This window comes from Phlebotomus papatasi, chromosome 2, assembly GCF_024763615.1.
Source record: "Phlebotomus papatasi isolate M1 chromosome 2, Ppap_2.1, whole genome shotgun sequence".
Lineage (NCBI taxonomy): Eukaryota > Metazoa > Arthropoda > Insecta > Diptera > Psychodidae > Phlebotomus > Phlebotomus papatasi.
In genome coordinates, this window is record NC_077223.1 from 110,609,242 (window position 1) to 110,633,491 (window position 24,250).

General features: G+C 35.4%; 3 protein-coding genes across 3 annotated transcripts; 1 reads left to right on the forward strand and 2 right to left on the reverse strand.

Moving 5' to 3' along the window:
• Window positions 1–570: 570 nt before the first annotated feature.
• LOC129800816 (protein fem-1 homolog B) lies at window positions 571–17,265 on the reverse strand. The gene is made up of 8 exons (XM_055845484.1): window positions 16,905–17,265; window positions 15,987–16,170; window positions 11,547–11,645; window positions 9,853–10,113; window positions 5,797–6,688; window positions 5,610–5,712; window positions 5,419–5,548; window positions 571–5,142 (listed from the first exon to the last, which is right to left on the reverse strand). Exons 1-8 carry the CDS (start codon window positions 17,046–17,048, stop codon window positions 4,973–4,975), a joined length of 1,983 nt encoding a protein of 660 aa, XP_055701459.1. The 5' UTR covers window positions 17,049–17,265; the 3' UTR covers window positions 571–4,972.
• Window positions 17,266–19,398: 2,133 nt separating this feature from the next.
• LOC129800828 (zinc finger protein 501-like) lies at window positions 19,399–21,351 on the reverse strand. Its single transcript, XM_055845499.1, has 2 exons — window positions 20,606–21,351; window positions 19,399–20,532 (listed from the first exon to the last, which is right to left on the reverse strand). The coding sequence occupies exons 1-2, from the start codon at window positions 20,765–20,767 to the stop codon at window positions 19,459–19,461; spliced, it is 1,236 nt and encodes a 411-aa protein (XP_055701474.1). The 5' UTR covers window positions 20,768–21,351; the 3' UTR covers window positions 19,399–19,458.
• On the forward strand, window positions 20,962–23,342 carry LOC129800826 (uncharacterized). The gene is made up of 3 exons (XM_055845496.1): window positions 20,962–21,357; window positions 21,431–22,207; window positions 22,588–23,342. Exons 1-3 carry the CDS (start codon window positions 21,196–21,198, stop codon window positions 22,981–22,983), a joined length of 1,335 nt encoding a protein of 444 aa, XP_055701471.1. The 5' UTR covers window positions 20,962–21,195; the 3' UTR covers window positions 22,984–23,342.
• The last annotated feature ends 908 nt before the right edge of the window (window positions 23,343–24,250 follow it).

A 24,250-nucleotide genomic window follows, 5' to 3' on the forward strand; every position in this document is an offset into this window, starting at 1 on the left:
GGCAGACTTACCCTAATTCTGTTTTTTTTTTGTTAAAATTTAAAAATATTTAGCACTCATTTTAGGTTAAATTTAAGACTTAAATTTATAAATAAAATACGCTAATTTATATTGAAATAGAGTGTTTTCTAAACAAAGATATGGGTATCTGACTTTCAAAATATGTTCTGCTTTCTTTTTAGGTTAGGAGCGATATAACCTCAATGTGTTTGTTTCTCAAAAAATGCCTCATTTTTTCAGGTTAGAACATACGTTCAAACATTCCAGATATATTCAAAACGCGTCTTGAATATTAAAATTATAAGAACTTCAAAAATTCTGGAAACCTCCTTTTCTTAGAAATTCGCCGTTGAACTTCTGCAAATTAACTCAAAGCCAGAACATCCTTGCGTAGTGCAATTAACCAAGTCAGTGTGCCATAACAAGAGATCCATCAATCATTTTTTTTTACCCTTTTTGCTACCAATTGTGTGAGTGTTTTGAATAACGTTAAGTAGATATTTATTTTGTAATTTCCCAAAAAAAAAAAAAATCCGAAAAATAAAAAAGGATCTAACAGAAAGATTTGTGTTTTTATATAGAAAATAATCCCTTTAATTGAAAAGTAGAATTATCACAAAACGAAGTCATAAAATAATTGTACAATATATAGATTAAAATTTTAGTGACTAATATGAAAGTATACAAAAATATTGGCTTAATGAAAACTAAGAGATTATAATTGAGAATCTCTCATCAGATTATTACCTATTCTGTCCCCTTTTTCCACCAAGGTTCAAGACCAACTCAAAAAATTGTGGTGCACATTTCGGGAAGCCATCTCATTTCTATCTTTTAAAAATTATTCGTGTAAATTTTATTATATTGGCATTTCTTTTGTTTTATCTAAATATATTAATTGTCTCGATTTTTCTTTTGGCAAAAATTCAATAACAGATTTAAAATTTAAAAAGAAATACCTAAAACTATCTAAATAATTGTCACGTTTTTTTCGCAGTCTTTTTGGAAATAACTTACGTATATCCCCGTGTATCTTTTTTAATGCTCGAACTCAATGAGAAAGGGAGAGAGCAATAAGTTATTCAATTTCCCACTGATCTAAATCACAAAGATCATGAGATCAGACTAAAATGAGGTTACCTGTAATTACGAGGATTAGCGATATCAGCGCCAGCGGTGAAAATAATAAATATTCATTTAGGCGTTTTTAGAAATTTTTCGAAATGTCAATTTTATCGATTTTGTGACGTACAAATTTTTTAAAATCCGCAAATTTTAGGGTGACGGAAGTGTGACTTTACTCTCCCCTCTAGTGCTATATTGTAGTCTTAAAAGTATTCCAGAAATGAAACCTCTTATCCTTGATCCTAAAACCTCAACGTTTGATACAGTTCAGACTGATTAACCGTCAAAAATTTTGGGCTAAGTATTCTCAATGATCAATCTGAATCTATTTTTGACATAAGAGATATCAATCTCCGATCATGAATAAACCCCCATAGGTTTATTCAATCTCATGAGTTCGAGCACTTTGCAAAGCTAGGACGCTTTGTCATTGTTTTTATTTATTTACCTTAATACACTGTGCGCAATAAATGAAGACTATGTGATGTAAATATTTCCTCTACTCAGAACTAATGAAGTCAGAAAGAAAAGGTTTAGTTTCATATTCGGATATGTTTTGGAGCTAGTCCAGGCAAACATTCCGTTCATAGGCGTATCATGAATTGCTCCAGACGCCTTATTTTTTAATAGATCGCCACAGAAACAATCCCTATTGAAACACCTGAAGATTTAGGGAAATTTACTATTTTCCAAGCTCACAGTTATCTCGAACACATTAAGAGGTTTAATTAAGGACAAAAAGGATATAAAAAAACGTACGAGCGTTTTCAACTATCGATGTAGAACAGCATCTTCACCAGAAACTACACCTGGGTTACTGTTTTCAGGATGAAATTTCACAAATGAAGATAAACAATCACCTAGCAGTGGAGGAAAATATCTTCGATAAAATAATCTAACATATTTCCATTTCCAAATGTATTCAGAGAAGAGAACCAGATGAAATTGCGACGAAAATTGATTGAAATATCATTGAATTTTTTGGTACGCAATCAGGAGCCATAAGGATGCTGCTGGAGACAATCACAGCGAACAGACTAGGCTTTTCTACATGGTCATTGATTTTTTACACGTGGAAAAGATATTCAAAAAATTGCAGCACCAAACAGATTTTTGCACCAATTTGATGTTTTTTTGCATTCTCTGAGACAATATTCTTTAAAAAGAAAATGATTTATTAGTAAAATTTGCCAAATCTAAACACTTCGAATCAGGAGCTAAAAGCAATTGATCGGTCAATTGCTCTTTGCTCTTTTCTCAAGGTACTTTATAAACGGACAATTTTACTAATAGATCATTTTCTTTTTAAAGAATATTGTCTCATAAGGCGTAAAAAATATCAAATTAGTGCAAAAATTGGTTTGGTGCAACAATTTTTTGAGTATTTTTTTCCACGTGTAAAAAAAAACAATGAAGGCGTAAAAAAGCAATGACCATGTAGAAAAGCCCAGTCTGTTCGGTGTGAATACATTCCATGATCTCACGAGATCTGCTCTCAAGATTTTCTCTCGCTACATTGGGCCAATGCCGAGTTGGAAAGAACCTTTAATCAAATGAACATAGTAAAAAAATCACTGAGAAACCGAATGAGTGATCCTGTGTTATGGTCTCTACACACTAGAGAAATTTATGTCCATATTGAAGAGTATTTTCAACACAAGCGTAGGCAATCTGCTTCAATATGGACATAAATTTCTCTAGTGTATAAAGGCCATTAATACATATCAATATTAAAAATCCGTGTTTAGTTAAAAAGGATGAGAAAATGTTGTAATGAAGTGGATCTTCCAACTCATATTATTACCAAAATTGGTACAGTGAAGGAGTATGAGAGAGACGTGGCAAAAGTAGACATAGTAGTCTTTACTTTATTTTTTTGTGATTTTTCTCTTATTTTTTGAAAATTCTCTTATTTTTAAAAGATAAAACCGGTATATATTCATTTTTTTTTATTTTAGGAGAATTCTAGCAGTTTTTGTCTCATCATTGAAATGTCATCACAGAGGTTTGTCAACATGGCAGCTTGCCATAAAGGAAAAGTGATTTCGTTTAGAACCAACAATCATTTATATCACGAGAATTATGCCGCAAGATGAAGTGAAATACTATTTCGGAAAGATCTCGATCTGCCATAATACGTGGTAGATCCGTTTCCATAATGCTTACGATTACGCTTGGGGTAGCAGTTGCTTCAATGCACATGGAGTGTGCCTTTTGGACGTGCAAACTAATCAGTTAAAAAAAAGTTAGTAACAAACCAACTTCTTTGACAGAGAGAAGAGGGAAGTCACTGACATTGCAGTTGATGGGAGCCGGAGTTTACCGGGGAAGTGGAATCACTCTTAGAAAAACAGCAACTCTTTCCAGACCTTTCGGTTCGGTCTTCAATCGATCCAAAGTCTTCATCTGAGGCTAGAACGCAATAATGATTCAACTTCTCCGACGAAATCTTGTCATGTGTCGGACTAGTTTCACCTCAAACCATTTGAACTTTGAACCATTCTGTGAGGACCTTGACAGACATACAGCTTAAACCAAAAAGCGATTAAACACTTTCATACTCATTATATGGCTATAAATGAGTTTAGTCGCATCTCGGATTAAGGCGTAGATCAGGCTGATCTTTTAAATTCATGAGGTCTAGTGAAATTACGGGGATTGGGCGACATCAGTGCCAGTGCTGAAAATAAAAAGCTTCACTTTGGGGGTTTTTGGGTGCTTTTCGAAATGTCAATTGGGTGAAAAAACATGGAGAGTAATGGTACGCAATATTGCAAAATCTTAAAATGCATTAAGATTGGAGTAAAGAGAAGATCAGAGTGCTCCTTACTGTACGAAAAATCCATTGATATTGCACTTGAGAAGCCTTTCAGCAATCAAAGTATGGAGATTTAATAGAAATTTACGCTGAAAACGCTAATCCTTGATCCTAAATCCTCAGCGTATGATAGTTTGAGCTGATCCTTTACCGCCAAATTTTACGAGCTGAGTATTCTCTAGGATCAGCCTGTGTCTATTTTCGGCATAAGGATGTTGAAGGCATTGAAGACTTAATTGAAAAATCAAACACGGTACGTTAAAAAGCTAAAGGTAGAAGACTACCTAAGGAACCTTCTCATCAAACGGAAAGAGGAGCAGAATCAAACCGATCCGAAACGTTACAAAACTGTTTTGGTCAATAAATTACTAATACACCTCTCCAACCGAAACCTAATTTAAGAATTTTTAACTAAACATTTTCTTTCTGTATAAAAAAGCTTTTTTTAGCAATACTTGTTTTCTCCAAAGAATTTTCTCCTATTAGTATCAATAAGCTCGTCTCTAAATAGTTTTAAAAAATCACTGGAAAAGTGATTGAAAAATTTCTTCGTATCTCTGTAATAAAATTAAGCTAAAAGTTTTCTTTTCTTAATTCTTTATAATAAATTAAATATTCCACTTTATTTATCAATTCTCCTTAAGCACCATTAAAGTTTCTCTGAAAACCTTTTTTTCTAATTGTTTTTGGACAATAAAAAAATCTATTTTAGGTACAATATATCACACACTTTGTAATTCAAAGTTTGTATGAAACTCTTTTACCCGGAAAGAGGTTGAAAAACGAAACCTCTTTTTTTTAGAAAGAGATGACTTCCAGTTTTTTTTTAAAGTTTTGCTAAAATCTTTTCAAAAGAAAATATCTCAAGAAATAATTGAGAATTAAAAAAAATATAGCACACCTGGACTTGAGCAATGTATCGTACCTTGGAAGGATTGAGGGAACCCCATTCACAGTCTCGGTCGCGAAGAAACCCGTCAAAAGAAATGGCAGGAAGTTGAAGAGAAAAGAAATTAGTGAAGAATCTCCTTATTCGCTGCGTGAGAGCATATTTGAGCAGTGCATCTCAATGAAGGGTTCCAGATGCTTTGGGACGATCCCTTTGAACTCCAGTCGGCTGCGGCCGATCCTACGAGCTGCCAAGCAAGCCAAACGCAGTTCCCGGACCTCATAGGATCTTATGATACTCTGCACTTGTCCTGTTGGCAAAATATTAGTAAATTTAGGATGAGGACTCTGTTAAAAAATTGCAATTATTCAAAAAAAAAACAATCCTCGGAACCATTAAACTATTTTTCTGCATGGTTCCATGGAAAAAAAACTTTAAATACTCCACAGAATTTTCCAAGGAATATTCCCTGGAGACTGCGTAATTTCTACAGAATTTTCACTTTAAGGCTATAATTCATGTGAGCAACACAATGGACTCTACATTGGGTCCAGATGCTAAGGAGCAAATCAAAAAAGGCACTCACTTGTGTAAATTGACTCTCTGGGAGTACTTCCGTTGTCATTGACTGCATCCACATGAGCCCCAGCGGCAATAAGACGGCTCAGGATATACTCCATAGTGAGGATGGTCTGTCTGGATGGAGGGTCTTTGATCTATTCCGAAAAAAGAAACATGTGACTGATTTATCTTGTCGATTAGAGTAAAATCACTCACAGTGCCAACGAGAATGTGAAGAGCATTGTTGCGATCGAAATCCACATCATTGGGACAAGCTCCGCAGTGCAGCAAGAGCTTCACTGTATCTGGGCAGGGAAAGCTAAAAGAGATCAATCAATTGGAAATTAGGGAAATTATAAGTGATTGCAGAAACCTAAGCCAACCCGAGAAGACAGATGCTTACCCACAGAGATCCCTGGTTCGGAACTCATCTATCGGGAGACAACCATTGACGGCTAAATGGAGCAGAGTCTGACCATCTCTGAGCCTCATGTCCAGACTCACAACTTCCCTCACCAACTTGTACACCTGATTGAGATCTTCCGGCTCCACAGGCTTCCTAGCCTTGAGCACCTTCGTGATCAGTGCAATGATGTAGAGAGTGGACAGGATATTGGCATCTACTTCATCAATAATATCCTCATTGTCAGCCATGGGATCAATCTGATTGACCCTTTTGGTAGTCCTGGCCATTTCCACCACGCATGAACTGAGAACTGTGATCAAGCTAGGAAGCCTCAGGCTGAATCTCATGGTGTGCATCTGGGCGAAGAGTTGTGAGAATCTCTGGAGATCCTTGCACACCCCAATCCCATTGCTCTGCTTCAGAAACAGTGCATGATGCCAGAGATTTTCACAGCGATCGAAACGTCCATGATCAGCACAAACAGCTCCCTGATAGATCACCGGTGTGACCAGATCTGGAAACTTCCTGCCCAGAATTCTCTCCCTAATGGCCAGAGCCTCCATGTAGAGAGAATTGCTGTTGTGACGAATGGCCAGCATTTCTGGTACCGTCTGACACTCAATCCAATTGTCATAGGCGGGAATTGGAGCTTCTAGTGTCTTCCGAATCACTTGATCCGGATCTTCATGACGCATCTCCATTGCAGCCAGAAGGTACGTAAAAGCCTTCTCGAGGCTCTGGCCATCTTTGATATTTGCCGCATGGGAAGCTCCCAGCAGCTCCAGAGCTTCCACTTTCTCCTCCTTCGTCATCAAATCTGGCCATTCAATAAAAGCATTCACAGTTGTACTGTGAGCCTTCTCTGCAGCCAACAAAACTGGTGTTAAACCTACAAAATGTAATTATTTGAACTTATTATAGGGTCGAAGGAACACCACTTCGACAAGGAATCCCTATTGACACTTTTATAAATATGTTGAAATTTATTTAGGGTAAATGTCCTAATTCAAAACCATTTCCAGACGCTTTAACTTTGACAAAAGATTCAACGCATTAAGTTCATATTTTTTTCTGAAGAGAATTACATAAACTTGCTCCTTGACTCTTCTAGAATGTTACTGTTTATTGAAAATTCTTTAAATATAATTTGATAATTTCTTAAATACAAGAAAAAGACACATGTGCAAAATGCTTCTATTGGAATCTAATTAATTCTAATGGAGACAAAGGTAGTTTTCTAATTGGAGACAAACTGTGTAAGTGAATATTTGAATCAGAAGAACCTACTTTCTGATTTTCAGTCTGGTTTCCGGAAGTTTCATAGTACTACCAGTGCTTTACTCCGTATTAACCATGACATTCGTATCAAGCTTGATCAAAAATATTTTGCCCTATAAATTCTTCTTGATTTCTCTAAAGCTTTTGATAGCATAAATCACTCACTTTTTCTTTTTAAACTCCATTCCCTTTATTCTTTTTCGTCTACTAGCTTAAAATTACTAGAATCCTACTTAGTTGGTCGGACGTAATCTGTTGAATTTAACGGTGAAATGTCCGCAACTTTGTCACTGTTTAGGGGTATTGGACAAGGTTCAGTATTAGGCCCTCTCTTTTTTTCTATTTTTTATATAAATGAGTTATCTCCAACTCTGAATAATAATAATAATAATAATAATAATAATAATAATAATAATAATAATAATAATGCTGGCACAACATTCCATGAAGGAACAGGGCCTTCCCGCAAGGGGATTTCTAGACATGCATTATTATTTATTTCTTGTATGGGATGAGGCTGTCAGTCTCATGCCCGTGGAATCAAGTGCAGTAAAGCTCACTGGATGCAATTCGAAACCTTTAACGCCAGAAAAATTCCTGGTGACTTAAAGGGGATTCGAACCCGGGACACTTGCATCATAGAGCGAGTGCTCTACCACTTGACCCATTGAGTGCCCCCCCCCCCTTAATTTAGCAAGAAACTCTGAATAATAACAATATTAATTTTCATTTTTATGCAGATGATCTACAGATCTATTGCTTCGGTGATCCTATTGCACCTGATGCATGCTTTAGTCAAGCGAATGAGATACTTCATCTGATTTCTCAGTGGGCTCTGAATAATGACCTTCTTCTCAATCCGGGTAAATCTCAAGCTTTGCTAATCACAAGTGGGAGACACCATCCTGATCCACTTCCTCTTTACCTCAATGATGAGGTTATACCTTACGTCCATAAAGCCAGAAATCTTGGAATTACTTTCAATGATTCTTTGGCTTGGGACGACCATATTTCCTACATAAGTAAAAGAGTTAACTTTTCCCTTTATACCCTTAGAAGGCATCAGTACTTCACCCCTCAGGATATTCGACTGTTATTAGTTCGTGCCCTGCTCCTTCCCCTTTTTTCCTATGGTGCTGAACTCTTTTTTTCTTGTGATGCAGCCTCTATGAGGCGCCTGACTATCACATTCAACAATTGCATTCGCTATATCTTTAATCTCCATCCCTTCGATCACGTATCTCCTTACTACGTCCGAGTATTGGGAAGTACCACCCTGCCAGCCTTCCTGCAGTCACGTGCTGTCGATTTTATATCTCGCGTTCTCAAATATCACCAGCCTAGATATTTGGCAGAATTTCTTCTTCTGGGTCCATCCGTTAGGTCTTCGTGTCTTGTTGTGCCCAGATCGGGGAGCCGCATTCTTCACAACTCTCTTTTTGTTGAGGGAGTTACTCTCTGGAACGCACTTCCTAGAGAGGAGAAACGACGGCTTGTCCAAACCTTTCTGCATCTTAGTTTGCTTTTTTGGTTTTTACCTAAACATTAGAAAGACTTATTTTTCTTTCAAATGATGCAGATGACTTATACAACCTGAGAAAGAGCATTTCCACCGTTTGGCTCTGGAGGTTGGTCACCAACACTAAGACGGCGGTGGACGCAAGCATTGCTTTCTGACAAATCTTTATCTTTATACATATCTTAATAAATGTATCCTTTACCTTTTTTTCTGCTTTCAAGAGCACTAGATCAAAAGCATGGTTATTAAATAATAAATTAAAAAAAATAATATAGTGGTTTTTCATTAATCTGCGTTTTTTGATAAGGATGTGTCTACGAATATCGTATTCCAAATGGTACAGAGTAGGGTGTCAGTATAATGCCCACCGCACAATAAGTTTTGTTTGTAAACATGTTTTCAAAATTTTCAATAAGAGTGAGCGAGATGACTAGAGCTGTGTTATATTTACTCTCATTGAAATGTCAAAAATATGTTTACAAAACAAAAGTTATTGTGCGCTTAGCATAAGTCCTGATAAAAGTTCTTAAAGTATCAATAGGTGTTCTTTTTACCCTACAATCACAAAGCTCTTTTCTGAACATTGTAAATTCGCGAGATTGCCGCAATGGCGCTGGGATCACATAACCTTAAATTCAAAGCCCCCTAACCTAAAAGTTTATTTGGTTATTTATTAATATCGTAAAGGCGCGAAAAACTCATCAAAATTGTCCATCTCTTTCAATTATTAATCTCAATATTCTTTACCTACATTGAGATTACTAAATGAAACACCAATAAAAACAAACAAGATGCGAAGCGTCTGACTTCCACGCTGTTTTCAAGGGACAGAGTAGATAAAAATAGCAAACATATTATAACTCTTCAGTGCCAAGTTATTAAAAATATTTTCCTCTATATAGTGTCAAGAACACTTTTCTGTCTCAAAATTCTTTCAACGACTCCAATCATATCACGCACTTTTTTCCCTCATTCAAAAGAAAATATTCTTCCTGCGACGAATTAACCTAAAAAAAAAGACATCGCAAAAAGATCTAATCTACGCGAAAAAATTAAAATTAGCCGAATTAGTATCACACTTTGTGCCACATTCTTCTCCACATTCACATTCTCCTCCTCCGAGTGATATTACACTTCCGACCAATTATAACGCGAAGCCGTCAGCGAGTGCGTGAATCACTTGGTCAATTTTACAGACAATCATTCCTTGTAAACATAAAAAGCTGCGGAAAATGCGCGGAAAAGTTCGCACTTACCGTATTCATTGCGCTTGATGACCGCTCCATGACTCAGGAGCATCTCACAGATCTCCATGTGGCCACTTTCGGCTGCGTAGTGAAGCGCCGTGGCTCCACAGCGGGCTTGCTTGTTGGGATTCATGCCCTCGCCCAGCAGGAACTCCACCACGTCAAGATGACCGCGATGGCTGGCGATCATGAGACAGGTGTTGTTGTAAATATTTGGCATAGCCACGAAGGCCTTGTTGGCCACGAGAAATTTGACGATATCCAGACGTCCTAAACAAGGACAATCATTTTAAGCATTGTGCTTATAAAAATGGCAATTTAATTTTATCTTTACTTTGAATTTAACTTTTTTAATAACCTAACTAAGTAAAAAAAAGTTCTATCCTAAAAGAATGTTGAGTGACCTAATTAATTCTTGATAAAGAGGTTATCTTGACATTTCAGGTTATAAAAGAAAATAACCTCAAACAATAAGACAAATTTTCCTTCTGGAGAGCGTTAGTAAAGTGGTTTAATCTGTGAAATTAAAACACTCAAGGTTCCAGAGTTTTCGATTCTGTATCGTTTTTAACCTGAGTTTAAGTCGACAGAGATTGAACAAATGTCAAATTGCACACAAAATTTTAGGTTATGTAATCAATGAAGCATTTTTTCCTTAGAACTGTACGATAAATCAATTAAACCAACCTATTTAATTATAATTGCAATCCAAATACAAATATACACGAAATAAAAACGATTTTGATCGATATCAATTTGAGGTAATTTTAAGAAGGATATCCAGAATTTGAGGTTATGTACAGTAGACTCTCTCTCAATTGGGCATTTGGGGCAAAATGTCATCCGGTTTATCGATAGATTTGGGCGTCAAAGCCTTTGTAAATTCCACAAAAAGCGCTCAATTATAAAGAATCACGATAAAATAGGAAGAACTACAGCGAATTTGACCAAATTAAAATTAACTTCATAATTAAACGTGAAAATTGTCAACAAAAGTTTTCGCCCGATTGAAAAAGAGCCGATTGAGCGAGAGTCTACTGTATATCTTTTTTATTTCTCCATCACCTCTAACATGATTTTTTTAAATGAATTTATAACATTCTACACTACAAATTTTCTTTGTAGAATATGTTTTAACTTAAGAGCTTAAATACAGCTAATAACTGCACGGAATTTGAGGTTATGACTCTTTCTAAGAGCCTTCTATCGCTTTTTCGTGGTATAAATTTAGAATGATCTAGATTTTTTCTTACTGAGACGAGCTATTTTCTAACAAGAATTAACCTAAATATATAACTGTTCCAATTTAAGGTTATGTTGCATTAAGCCGGCAATAATTCAAAATCTTTTTAATTTTATAATAATTTCAGGGATTTTATCTGTTTTTCAACATTATAATTTATTTTTTACAGAATATTCCTTAAAGAAAGTAAGAATACTTTTACAATAATGAAAATCGTATTATCGGTACCAGATATTTTGAGGTTATCTTTCGAAGTAATTTTCTTTAAAATTCAATTTAGCTAAAAGATTTTTTTTGTTTATTTTCAACACTGTTCAAAAATAAACCATTGGTAATATGTATTAATTCATCACCAGAAAGTTATAATAAAAAAGAGAAATTGCATCAGCCTTTCTAGAAATATTATTCTGAAACTGGATTTGGGTGTGATATCATTAGCAACTAAAACAGCTGGACTCACCGATATAGCAGGCAGCACGTACAGGCGTAGAATGTGTCTTTGTCCAATGATTAACATCTGCTCCAGCTCTGACCAGCACCTTAACGCACTCCAAATTACCTGCAGCAACAAAAGATGCAGCAGAGAAGAAAAGAAGGAGACACAAGGAGCATTAATATGACGAATGGATTTTGCAAGACACGCGATGGTGATGAAAAACAAGCTAAACATTCGTCAATTAGCATTCTCTCCCAACAGGAATGCCATTACATTACAACATGATTTTACAACCTCATCAAAATTATTGAGAGAAAAAGATGTTTCTTAAGTTTAAACGGTTTAAATCTGTCTCGTCATCATTTTTAATTGTTCCCTTACAAGGTGAAATTGGAAAATGTTTTATTTGAAGTATTTTCACAAGAAATTCCTTTTTTAGATATTTCCATGGAATCTCTCAAAAATGTCTTTGGAATCTTCACCGAAATTCTCTGAGAATTTCCATGGAAATTTCCAAGACTATTCCATAGCAACTCCTACAAGTGGACTTTGCAAGGACACATCACGGATATTTCCACATTCTTCTGTGGAAGTTCCCCTGTCATTTTAAACGACATTAAATACTTCTTATATAGCAATTTAATTCTTTTTGCACAAACTAACATCTGCGAATAGAATGCTTTAATTAATTTGCAAGAGTCACAGTAAAAACACTTACAACGGGAATTATAAGTGCAATCAAATGGTGTTGATATATCTGTAAATTATTTATTGGGTGGGAATTTCATGATAAATATTCTCTTTCTCAGAATTACAGGTAATAAATATTTCACCCACGCAAGAGGATTTCCTCTCAGCAAAGATATTTTGCATGAAAATGTTGCACTATCTTTGTAAAATTAAATTTTCTAAATAAATACTGAAGCCGATGACAAATTTCTACAATAAATTGATGCAGTCTCACGTTTTGCCAACTTTTTCAACACATATTCTAATTTTTAAATAAAAATAATATAGAAAAATAAAAAAAAACAAAATGAAATTAAAAAAAAAACAGTATCAATATGATTAATTTTACAAAAGTGTACCTTACGCGTTCGTAGCTGTTACATGTGACTTCGAAACTGACAGGCAAATCGAGCTTTTTTTGTCATCATATCACATGAGTTCGAAAATTCAATTATATTGATTTTTCAATGAAATCTTTTTACATTATGCAAATACAGGTTTCGGTTGATTTGTTTAATAAAATTCATTATCATTTGAATTTCCATTTTCAATGCCACGTGAGCTGAAATGACAATGTCACTGCTACAGAATCGCATTTTCGAAAAAGCTCTCCTAAGATTCGAACCCAATTTGTCATATGGAATTGCCAAAAATATTACAGAATTCCTCTGGAGGGGAATTCTGTAACACTCTGGCAATGCCGACAAATTGAGTTCGAATCTTAGGAGAGCTTTTTCGAAAATGCGATTCTGTAGCTGTGATATTGCCATTTCAGCTCACCTGGCATTGTCAGAAATCACATATTTTAGATTTCTGGCAATTCAAATGACAATGAATTTTGTTAAACAAATCAACCAAGACGTACTGTATTTTCATAAAATCATAAGTAAAGGGATTTCATTAAAAAATCAATGAATTGCATTTTCGAACTCATATTCGAAAAGCTCGAATGGTATTGTCAGGTTTCGAACTCACGCGTGACAATACCACGAAAATTACAGAATTCCCCTACTGGTCATAGGACAAAATACAACCTTCATGACAAACAAAGTTTTGATACCATTTTTTTAGCGCGGCGGTAAAAACTAAATCTGTCAACTTGACAATTGATTGAACTTGAATTGGCACAACTCCGTAAAAAATCCAGATAGGAAATGTAATTAGCCTGCGAATGTCGTCGAACGTTGAATACTGCAATATTCTCTTTTTCCTATAGCAAACAATCTATTTTAACCCTTTAACGACGAGACACTTTTTACGGACTGAAAATCAACAATAAAAATTAAACTGAGAAACATAATCAATTATAAGTCTTACATCTAACCTTGGAAAGTCTAGGCAATTTTCATCAATATTAAATATTGATTGCAAATATTGATGAAATTTTCTCCTAATGTATAGACAGCTTAACAGAGTCTGATTCGATGTATTTTATGTTTTTATGAACGATAGGGACAAAAATAGCCCAAAAATTTGATTAATTTTTCTGACAATACCAATGAATAATATTTTTCGCTTGAATGAAAAATATTGCGTATGAGTATTGTAGTTTTTATTGCCAAAAGGGTTTTGCTTAAAAAAAATTGAAAGTATAAAAAATAAATAAAATCAATTATGAATTTGAGAATTTAAAAATTCGCCATTTTTGAGCTTAAATATTTACTATATAACGAATAGCTAGAGACTTGTAAAAAATATTCTAGATTCCTTCAACCTTATACTTTAAAATTATGTAGGGTAAAGTGGTACAAGTTGGACAATGGTACAATTTGGGCAGGGCTTTTTGTCTTGATAAATTTAGTACTTCATTTTTATTTGTATATTTTTAATGCTTTAGTTTTATAATTTGGTTCCTTGTACTTAAAAACAAATTTTGTAATGTATTTATCAAGAAAAAGTCCCTATCCAAGTTGTACCGGCGAATTGTCCAACTTGTAACACTAATTCCAAATTATACCACTTTACCCTACAGACATGAGAAAAAAATAATTTTAAGTAGTCAGGAAAAAGTATTTTCCTTATGGGACACCGGTGTTCCAATCGTCCTTAAAGGGTTAATAATTTTCGTCTTTATAAAAAATAAAGAAAAAAAGGTTGGCTACATTATTCAAAGGCTGATCACCTTCTACTTAGAAAAGCCTGGACTTGTATCCTGTTCATCCTCTTTAACTAATTTTCTTCTGAAATTCTGGTTCACGAGTAACATTAATCATTGTTTCGACTTTGCATTAGCACATCCGTTTTCGTTAGTGTCCTTCTTCGTCGTTATTCGTTAGTTCGTCAGTCCTCGTATATAGTGGATGGAGAGTCACCTCTCAAAAACTCCATAGCCCTAAATACGCGTGGAGATTCCTTCTTTGTCCAAAAAGATAAAAAAAGGATGAAACTATTTCCTAAAAATAAAACGTAGCTGATTTTTTAGACTACCAGGGAGTATGTAAACTTCTAAACAGTGGGATTTTATTTCGAAACCGCTATTTTGACACAAAAGTCCCCCACTGAGCTTTAGTGGGTGCATTTTTGCCTATCTTTTGGCGCTTAAAAAATCTCCCTCTTCGAAAGCTCCATTTGTTTATGTTCGAATATTTTGACATTTCGAGCGTCAAATAATTTTTTTTGTTTTTCCAGCGATGTTTTTCTCGTGATCTAATTTCAAAGTTATCAAAAGTCGAAAAGCAGGTGAAATAGGGACACGGTATCGATCTCTCTTCTGAATGTATCGTTTAATCTTCTTAATATGATCGAATTGTTAAATAGAAATCCTTAAATAGAAATAAAAAAATAGTTAAATAGAATAAAGTTGATTTGTAGAAAAATAAAAACTTAGGATATTTTCTTAATTTAGCAACAATATTGGCATAAAATCCTGCGGTAAGACGATTTTGATATAGAGATAGAGGATGATTGCCCCATCTCCTCTTCTTTATAAAATGATCGTCACCAGGCATAAATATTAACTTTACCACTCTTTAACAAATTCTTTGATTGTAAAACACTGTGTGATTGACGTTCGAAACGTTTCGAAAAAAATAGAAAGTCTTCCAGACTATCTATTTTAGTTAGAGTACACTTGGAATATTTATAACAGAGGGTGGAGAAAATTTATCTCAGGCATGAACCACTAGGGGAGATTTCCCGAGACTCACCGGTGCATTTAGAAATCCCCCCGTATAGAAGACGCCCAAATGTCAAAATATTCGAACACAACCAAGGAGTTTACGAAGAGGAGGGATTATTATTTCGAAGTGGAGAAAATTTCGGATCAAAATTACCCTGTTTGGATACAACAAATTAGATAACTAATTTGTTCTAAAATTAATCATTTAATAGGAATATTAAATAACCTTTATTAAGTGTTAAATTGTAAAGGCCTACTAATGAAAAAGTTTACTTTAATCGCTTCAAACTAGAGCAGGGACTTTTTCTAAAATTGTAATTTAGCCGAGACACATTCCAGGTTGATTCTAATACACAAAAGGTGATTTTTCAAGATTTAGTGGTGCATTGTAAAATTTAAGGAGTTCTGGTTTTCTATTCTGGCCTTCTAGGAAAATTTTGGAGAGTCAGAGGCTTTTTTTTTAAGATTCACTGAGAATTTGAAAGTATACTTGGTGAAATGGGCCGTAAAGTAAACCATTAAAAGCCTTGAGCTTTTAATGGTTTTTTTAAGATTTTTAAAGGATACCCGGAATCTCTGTAAAAAAAAAACCAAGAAAATCTTCAGATGGAACTCACCTGCTCCTGCAGCACACCAAAGTGCAGTTGCACCCTCCACTAAAACCCTGTCATAGCTCACTGGACATTCCTGCTCAATGTTGGGCTTGAATTTATCAATGAGCATCTTAAGAACATCCGGCTGCCCATAGTAAGCAGCCGCTGCGAAGGGACTAAGACTCTGTCCATCATCCGATTGATATCCCTGCAAAAAAAAAGAAACCCCCCAAATAGTAAAATCCTCTGCGCAGCAATGTCCCAGACACAAAGAACATTCCTGAGTGTAATTTTTTGTGGTATTCTTAGCATTGGATCTTTTTTTTTTTGGGTGGGGAGGAGTAATTTTGGGCGGAAAAGTATTTCTTTTCTGTCTTTCCGGAAGATTTCTCATCTGTGGACATTATCACCAGCACATGCTCTCATGAGGGAGGGCATTGACTGTTTGTCGCGTGGGCAAACCATCGAGAGTGGGAATTTCGGTGTCAAGGTCACTTCCTTGTGCTTCTGCGCGGAGTTTCCTGATCTTTGTCCACGGGAATCTCACAGCAGCCCATTGTGCAGAATCTGTGGCGTCGTGATGCTCTATAAATAGGTGTTTTTGGCATAGGCAAGACGCGCAATTCCACAGACAAAGGCAATCAGCACAAAGAACCACGTGAGAAGGGGCGCGCTCTCCGGAATCCCAAGAGTCCGGAAACGAATCTTCACGCAATTGCCAATTGTTGCGTAGAGGTTTATTAATAGCATTGATGCAGAAAGTCAAAAAGGACTTAGATGCAACATTTGCGCATATCTATGACCCTGACACCTCCCCAGCGACCTGCCCCAATTTCCAGGCCAACAGCCCACAATGCAACAGGATGACGGAATGGGGAATGGGAAAAAAATCCAGGGATTCTGATGAAATAGCTCGAATTTATGGGATCATTCTCAACTCACCTCATTGACATAGATGTTCTGCATCTCCTTGGGACGTACCCTGGATAGGAGATCGTACAGGAAGATGGGCATTCCATCCCTTGCAGCTGTATAAATGACTTCCCGAGCATCTCGGGAAAGTTTATCGATGATTTTACACTTCATCTTTCTCAAGTGCCTTGCATCCTTTGATAAGTAATCCAGCACATCCCACTCCTCCAAGGGCTTCTCCTTCTCCTTCTCCTTCTTCTTGCTTATCAGATTTCGCAACACTTTGAACAAATTTGAACAATATCTCGCACTCTCGAGTTAAAAGAGCTCCTTTCGCTTCGAAAGTTCGACACAAACTGTGATTGTCAGTAACTTTTGAAACCAACCACATAATCCACCTGGCGCTGCCATCGATATTTTTCCCGCGCAAGATCCTATTAACCCATTCGGCTTGGCGAAAAATTAAAATCAGAAAATTTTATAATCTTTCTCAATTTTCCTTTCTTATTTTGTTTTTGCAAATTGATTCAGGTCTATGCTGATTTTTATTAAAAAAAAGTTCTACATATAAAAACATTTATATTTTTATGAATAAAAATAAAATTACATTCTTTCAATAACTTAGGAATAATCAAGTCGATACAAAAATCAAATATGGTTTTCTGATTCGTTAGATTAGAGGTCACGAAATAAGAGCCATTTTCCTGTTTTAAATAAATTCATAATTGCCTTACAATGTGGTTTTATTTTAGGTGGCCAGAAGTGCTTACATGGCCGAATGGGCTGACTCTACCCTACTAATATTTTTAATGAAAATTTCTACTATTTTTCGCTTGTAAACTTTCGCAGAAAATATTATTCATTCTTTTCTAAGATGTGCTTGATTTTCTTTAATATAAAAAAGCAAAAATTAAAAATCCCAAATTAAATAAAAATAGATAACCAATAGGGCCTAATTTCATCATTAAATATTTAGCCCTTTAACATCTAATTTTACAGTGCTGTCTCTCTAGAGAGACAGCACTGTAAAACACTGGAGCAGAGGTGTACAAGAACCGTTGAAACCGAATAAACGTCAAAATAAGTTTGCTCAGGTAGAGTTTTGACCATTGACGAACAAGCTTTTGGCTATATGGACCCGAGTGAGTCCGACAGCCTTACATAAAATAGAAGAAGAAGAAGACGAGAACAAGCTTTATTTGACGTTTTTTCGGTTTCAAACGGTTCTTGCACACATCTGCACTGGAGAAACATGAAGTTTCTCCAGTGTGAATTAAAGTATTATTATCATTGTATCGAAGTTTTTTATACATAATTATGATAATAAATTGAAACATAAGTACACCATGAAGAAAATTCTCTTGGTTTTTGTCAGACAGAAAATAAATTCACACAGCACAAAATATAAAAACCGTTGATCATTGAAAAAACCTAAATGTCATTTTGTCCCCCAGTCAGACGGATAACGAAGAGCCGTGTGTAATTGATATTGTTGCGGATTTGACCGGAGACCACGACGGCAGGAAGGAAAAACAAAGGAGGCCAGAGAGTTAAACTCAACAACACTTTATATTTACTTCACTGACACAAAGTATAATTCACGGGAATCTCGTGCAGCTAAAAAGCGCACTATTCGTAGAACTGGATCTCATCGATTAATCAGAAGCCGAGATAATCGATGTTGTTTTGTTTCTGAACACGTTTTTTCGACCAAAGCGCCCCAAGTGTTCATTTTTCGAACTTCAACTATATCAAATAATTGTTGTATTTTGTGAGACTTTCCATTTAAAACCTTATTTTAAGTGTCTTAGAGCGATGACAGCGGGGCTCTACTGTACGTACTGTACCATTTATTCTTTTTAATGAACATTTTGAACAGAGCAACAACAAGCAAAGCGTGCAAGGTAAGAACACCCCATCTACGAAAAAGCGGAGGAGTGTGTTCGATTCTACTGGATCTAGAGATAATGCGAATAATTTTTTTTTTTGGACTATCAGTGGATTTAAAGTACTAGAACAGCAGCAACTCCAACAGGAAATGCTATAATCTCAATCTAGATTCAATCATTGCATAATAGTATGATAACAATATCCTATCAGTGTCCATTTTGCGAATTATATAGCAATATTAAGTAAGTTACTTATATCGTGAGAAAAACGAGAAATATGGTGTTTCCATATTTCTCTTTGTTTGCAAAAAAAGAAAAAAAATTCCCTGAAAAATGTATCCAACCCTCATGATATTCCTGAAAAATATGAAAATGAATTCCCATGCAGGAGCCCCCGTGAGTTCTCTAAAAATGTATGGGTTCTTAAGGGTTCCATGTCAGTTCCCTGCAAAATGTATGGGTTCCTCAGGTTCCTTGACAAAATGTATAGGTTCCCCAAATTTCCCGTGGGGTTCTTCGAAATCAGTTATTCCTTGCTCAAAAGCATCTGTAAACAGATATTGATATCCCCTACCGTTTGGCCATTAGGCCCACTACAAACATATGGAAAACCATAAAATCGTATAAATAAACCGTTTTTTTTTCTTCAACTTAATAAAATTCAGATGAAAGAACAATTCCATAGTATAAGAACATTAGTCGCTAGATTTGTGGATAGACATATGCAAAATAAGGGAATATTTTGATCTGAAGGTCATAAAACAAAGTTTGCAAGTGTGCATATCATCCCCATTGTCATCATGGGTAAATCTTATGTGTTGCAATAAGAGAGAATTTAGTGCAAATTCTTTGTCACACCACTTACATTTGAATTTCTGCTTTTCTTCATTTCCATTCAAATGCTTAAGTTCATGACTCTTCAGGCGATAGAGTGTGAGAAAACTCTGTGAGCAATGGACACATTTGATCTTTTCCTTTCCTTTAACGTGTTTGTTGAGCTGATGGGAATACAATCCTGTTGGTGTTAGGAAAGTCTTGGAACATCCGGGTTTTGGGCATTTGTAAGCATCAGGTTTGGTATGATGATTAAGATGGTTTACGATTTTTGTGCGATTGTCCAACTTTTTCTTGCAGCATATTATAAAAGCCAATTTTTGATCATTATGAATCTTTATGGCATGAGATTTTAACTCGTTGTACGTTTCGAAAGGATTTGAACAAACAGAACACTCCATTTTGAAGAATTTTTTTATCCTCTCATCCTCTTCTTTTGATTTATCTGTAGAGGGTACACGTCGATTTTGTGTAGGAGGTTTGGATTTGGATGGACGAGCTCGATTCTTCTTTTGGGTAATTGCTTCTGATTCACATGATGCACCATCATTTTCTTCCATTAAAGCGGACTTTTTGCCCTTTGGTGGTGCATCTTGGTTGTGGCTTTCCTTTCTCTTTCTTTTGTTGGCGATTTTATGCATTTCCGAATTATCTAATGAATCTTCACTCTCAGTTTCATGAACGTTAACATCCTTATCTTCATTTTCATTCTCGTCACTGCCCTCAATTCCATGATCTCTGGTATCTTCTGGATTAAGTATTTCCTGGACATTAATAAAAGAGATACCGGGTTCCGGCGTGTTTGATAGTTCCCCATAAATACTTCGGAGGCTTGTCTCTGCTCTACGGACAGATAAAACAAATTTTACATAATTTTTAGCCAATTCTAAGCATATGTTACAAATCGATTTTGGCCAATTGTCATTCTGCTGGATCTATAACAAAAAAGAAAAAGAAATAATTATTAAATTATTATAAAATAAAACATAAAAAGCATAAATCTCTCACCGATACTCCAAAGATTAGTGCTAAGTATTCATGCAGATTGTCCTGAAAAATTGATGAATACGACGTAACACTTTTAGCACAAAGTCGGCATAGTTCTTTAGTGCATGTAATAATTTCTTCCTTCACCTCACAACTTAATTCTAATGGATTTATATCAGTCATTTTAGGAATTTTAATGTTTTTTAGAAGTAAAATAGTTTTTTGGCGTTTATATGTTTTGTATGAATATATCTGTCTCTGTCTCTGAGTATATCTGTCTCTGAGTATTCCTGTCTCTTTCTAAAGGTTGTCAAGTACAATTTTAAGTAGTCTTTTTGAAGATGATGAATTTCAGATTACGAGCAAGGTTTTTTATAATAACGCCGGGTTGCATCTATCAGTTTGATCGTATCATTTCCATCTTTACCTTTCTCAAATCATCAATCAAAAACCGTGTTTGACAAGGTGTAGAAAGAGACAAACATATTCAAACAAATTTTGACAACGTGTAGAAAGAGACAAACGTAACATATTCATACAAACGATACAAACATATTTTATATTTTATGCTTATAAAGAACTGTTCTTGAGCAAAACATAAGGTTTTTAAAATGAATTACTTAAATCCCTTAGAATTAAGTTGTGAAGTGAAGAAAGAAGCTATTTCTTGCACTGAAGAACTATGCCGACTTTGTGCTAAAAGTGTTACGTCGTATTCATCAATTTTTCAGGACAATCTGCATGAATACTTAACACTCATCTTTGGAGTATCGGTGAGAGGTTTATGCTTTTTATGTTTTATTTAATAATAATTTACTAATTATTTCTTTTTCTTTTTTGTTATAGATCCAGCAGAATGACAACTGGCCAAAATCGATTTGTAACGTATGCTTCGAAGTGGCTAAAAATTATGTAAAGTATGTTCTGTCTGTCCGTAGAGCAGAGACAAGCCTCCGAAGTATTTATGGGGAGCTCTCAAATCTGGAACCCGGTATATCTTTTATTAATGTTCAGGAGATACTTAATCCAGAAGATACCAGAGATCATGCCAGTGAAGGCAGTGATTACAATGAGAATGAAGATGAGAACGATATTAAAGTTTTTCCGCCTGGGAGTGAAAATTCATTTGATACTTTGGAAGATTCTAAAATTCCCAACAAAATAACATTAAATGAAAGACAGTTCCTAGAGGAGTCATCAAAGGATAACAAGCCTTCTTTTATGGAAGAATATGATGGTCAAACATCGGAGGAAACAGAGGATCTTCCTACACTTAATCGACGTACATCCTCCACCGATAAATCAACAGACGAGGATGAGAGGATAAGAAAATTCTTCAAACTGGAGTGTTCTGTCTGTTCGAATCCTTTCGAAACGTACAATGAGTTAAAATCTCATGCCATAAAGATTCATAAGGATCAAAAATTGGCTTTTATAATATGCTGCAAGAAAAAGTTGGACAATCGCACGAAAATTGTAAACCATCTTAATCATCATGCTAAAGTTGATGCTTACAATTTCCCAAAACCGGAGTGGATCGTTATCGATAATAATTTAACGAAACCATCGAAGCCTTTGGAGATGTCGGTTTGTACTGACAAAGTTAAGCAGTCTCCTCTCAAAGTAAGATTCATTTATTTCCACTATAATGCTATTCCAATTAATAATGAACATATTTTTTAGCACTTCTACGTAATCGACTTTTCATTGGTTCCTGTCACGACTGCTTTGTGGTTTTAGAACACTGCGAGGACTACGAAAAACAGTCAAGACAGGAACCAATTCAAAGAAAAGTCGATAATGCAGAAGCACTAAAACCAACAGAACCAGTAACCCTTTAAGGACGATAAAAACTTTTCCTACGGTCTTCTAAAGCTGTATTTTGCTCTAAAAAGTTAGAAAAAATGATTTTTTCTTACCCTCGATTTTGACCTTCTCGTCCCTAAAGGGTTAACTATGTTTTTTTTTTTATTAACTGTTATTAAATATATGATTTTCTGAAGATCAAAATGGACAGAACATCAAAAATGAACTACGTACAGAGAAAAATTTTGTCAGAGTTTATGTATGCGCACCGGGGTCTGGCCAGAAACCTGACGGACTCAACGCAGGGGAAGAAGCATCACAAGGAATTGTGGATCCAACTGACTGAGAAGCTGAATGCTGCAGGACCACCCACAAGGCCTGAACTTGTGTGGCGGAAGTGCTGGACGGATAGGAAGCAGAAGGTGAAGAATATCCTAACCAAAAATAAAAAAGACACGGAAAGAACAGAGGGAGGACCATCTGATCCAATTCCTCTCGATGAACTCGATTTATTGGTAGTGAAAGCTGCAGGTTTAGATCCGTCCGAGGAATTCAGGAGCCATCTTCTGATGGAAGAATATGAATGGAACTAGTCACTAAATCACGAGTTCGAACATTCCGCAAAGCATTCTACGTGGGATTGAGGCACTACCACTGACGATCATTTTTTCAGAGGACAAGTATCCCTATAGTACCTATGAATTCATACAGGTTTCGTCTTCTGAAGTCTAATTAAAAAAAAATCACAGTGTTCGGTGCTACCCCATGATCAATAGTGCCCCATTTTCTCCTATAATGATTGCAGTTTCTAGTCTCAAGAGGTTTTTACTTTAAAAAATTAAAACTAGTAGCCCAAAATCGTCCTTAGAGGCTTGAATTCTCTATGATCTAATTCTAATCATTATGAATACATTTTTATTATAAATAAATAATAAAGAAAAGCAATTTAATTTACATTTTCTTTTATCTTGGGGTGTTTATTCACGAATGGTAGTAGTATGAGCGCAGAACTCTCATCTCGAATCGGTCAAGCTTCTGCAGTAAACGCGTAGTGAGGAATGCCAAGCTTAGTCGTTCTGATAAATTATGGTGATTCGCCAAATTTCAGCCAGCTTAAAACTTCGGACACTTTGAGGGTAACTTCGGCCAAGAAACCAAACTTGTGTAGACAAGGCGTCTACACATTGGGAGCTATTTTCGTCAAAAATTGCGTTTTTGACAGAAATTTGACGTTTCCACCTACAACGCTGCAGGGAATTTTCTTCAAAAAAGCAAATTTTGACAAAAATTGCTCCCAATGTGTAGAGGCCATTAGTCTTGTAGTTTGTTGTGCAGTAGGGTAGGATTGGCAGAAATTTCTTTTCAAAACTTTTGATAAACGATTATGAACCATATTCAAATTAAGATGTTTCTCTAGTTTCTTTTGAGTATTGACTATCTGAACAAAGGATAATTCCTAAATAAATAATGCTTTTTTGTCCCAAAATTCGTCCCAAAAGTAATGCATGCGGTGAACTGCCCGATTTCACTGTGCATTTTTTTTATTAAAATTGATCAGTGTTCATTAGAAAATCTTTTCGTTACTAAATCGTTTTTTAATTGAGCTTTTAATAATGATTTTAATTCTGATGCTATAGGCCCCAAGGGACCCCCTCAAATTAGGCCCTGCAGTTTTGGTATTTATTTCACTTCTCGAACTAAACTACTGTTATCAAGCGCTTGGCAAGTTGGCCTTTTTATATGGAGCTATTTGAAGCCAATTCCTAAATTGATCTCGGACTCAGCTCACAGTGCTCTAAGGAAAAATTTATTTAAACAAAAATATAGTATATTATTTATCCCTCCATACGGAAAGGTATC

What these genes read in the sequence shown, in the direction of transcription:
- LOC129800816 (XM_055845484.1), bottom strand. Translation starts at nt 17,048, where the DNA reads ATGAAGTGTAAAATCATCGATAAACTTTCCCGAGATGCTCGGGAAGTC. An exon ending in TTGGTGTGCTGCAGGAGCAG is followed by an intron (nt 11,646 to 15,986) that starts GTGAGTTCCATC and finishes TTGTTGCTGCAG; the next exon opens with GTAATTTGGAGTGCGTTAAG. An exon ending in CATCAAGCGCAATGAATACG is followed by an intron (nt 6,689 to 9,852) that starts GTAAGTGCGAAC and finishes TACATTTTGTAG; the next exon opens with GTTTAACACCAGTTTTGTTG.
- LOC129800828 (XM_055845499.1), bottom strand. Translation starts at nt 20,767, where the DNA reads ATGACTGATATAAATCCATTAGAATTAAGTTGTGAGGTGAAGGAAGAA. An exon ending in CACTAATCTTTGGAGTATCG is followed by an intron (nt 20,533 to 20,605) that starts GTGAGAGATTTA and finishes TTTTTGTTATAG; the next exon opens with ATCCAGCAGAATGACAATTG.
- LOC129800826 (XM_055845496.1), top strand. Translation starts at nt 21,196, where the DNA reads ATGAATTACTTAAATCCCTTAGAATTAAGTTGTGAAGTGAAGAAAGAA. An exon ending in CACTCATCTTTGGAGTATCG is followed by an intron (nt 21,358 to 21,430) that starts GTGAGAGGTTTA and finishes TTTTTGTTATAG; the next exon opens with ATCCAGCAGAATGACAACTG. An exon ending in TTAAGCAGTCTCCTCTCAAA is followed by an intron (nt 22,208 to 22,587) that starts GTAAGATTCATT and finishes GATTTTCTGAAG; the next exon opens with ATCAAAATGGACAGAACATC.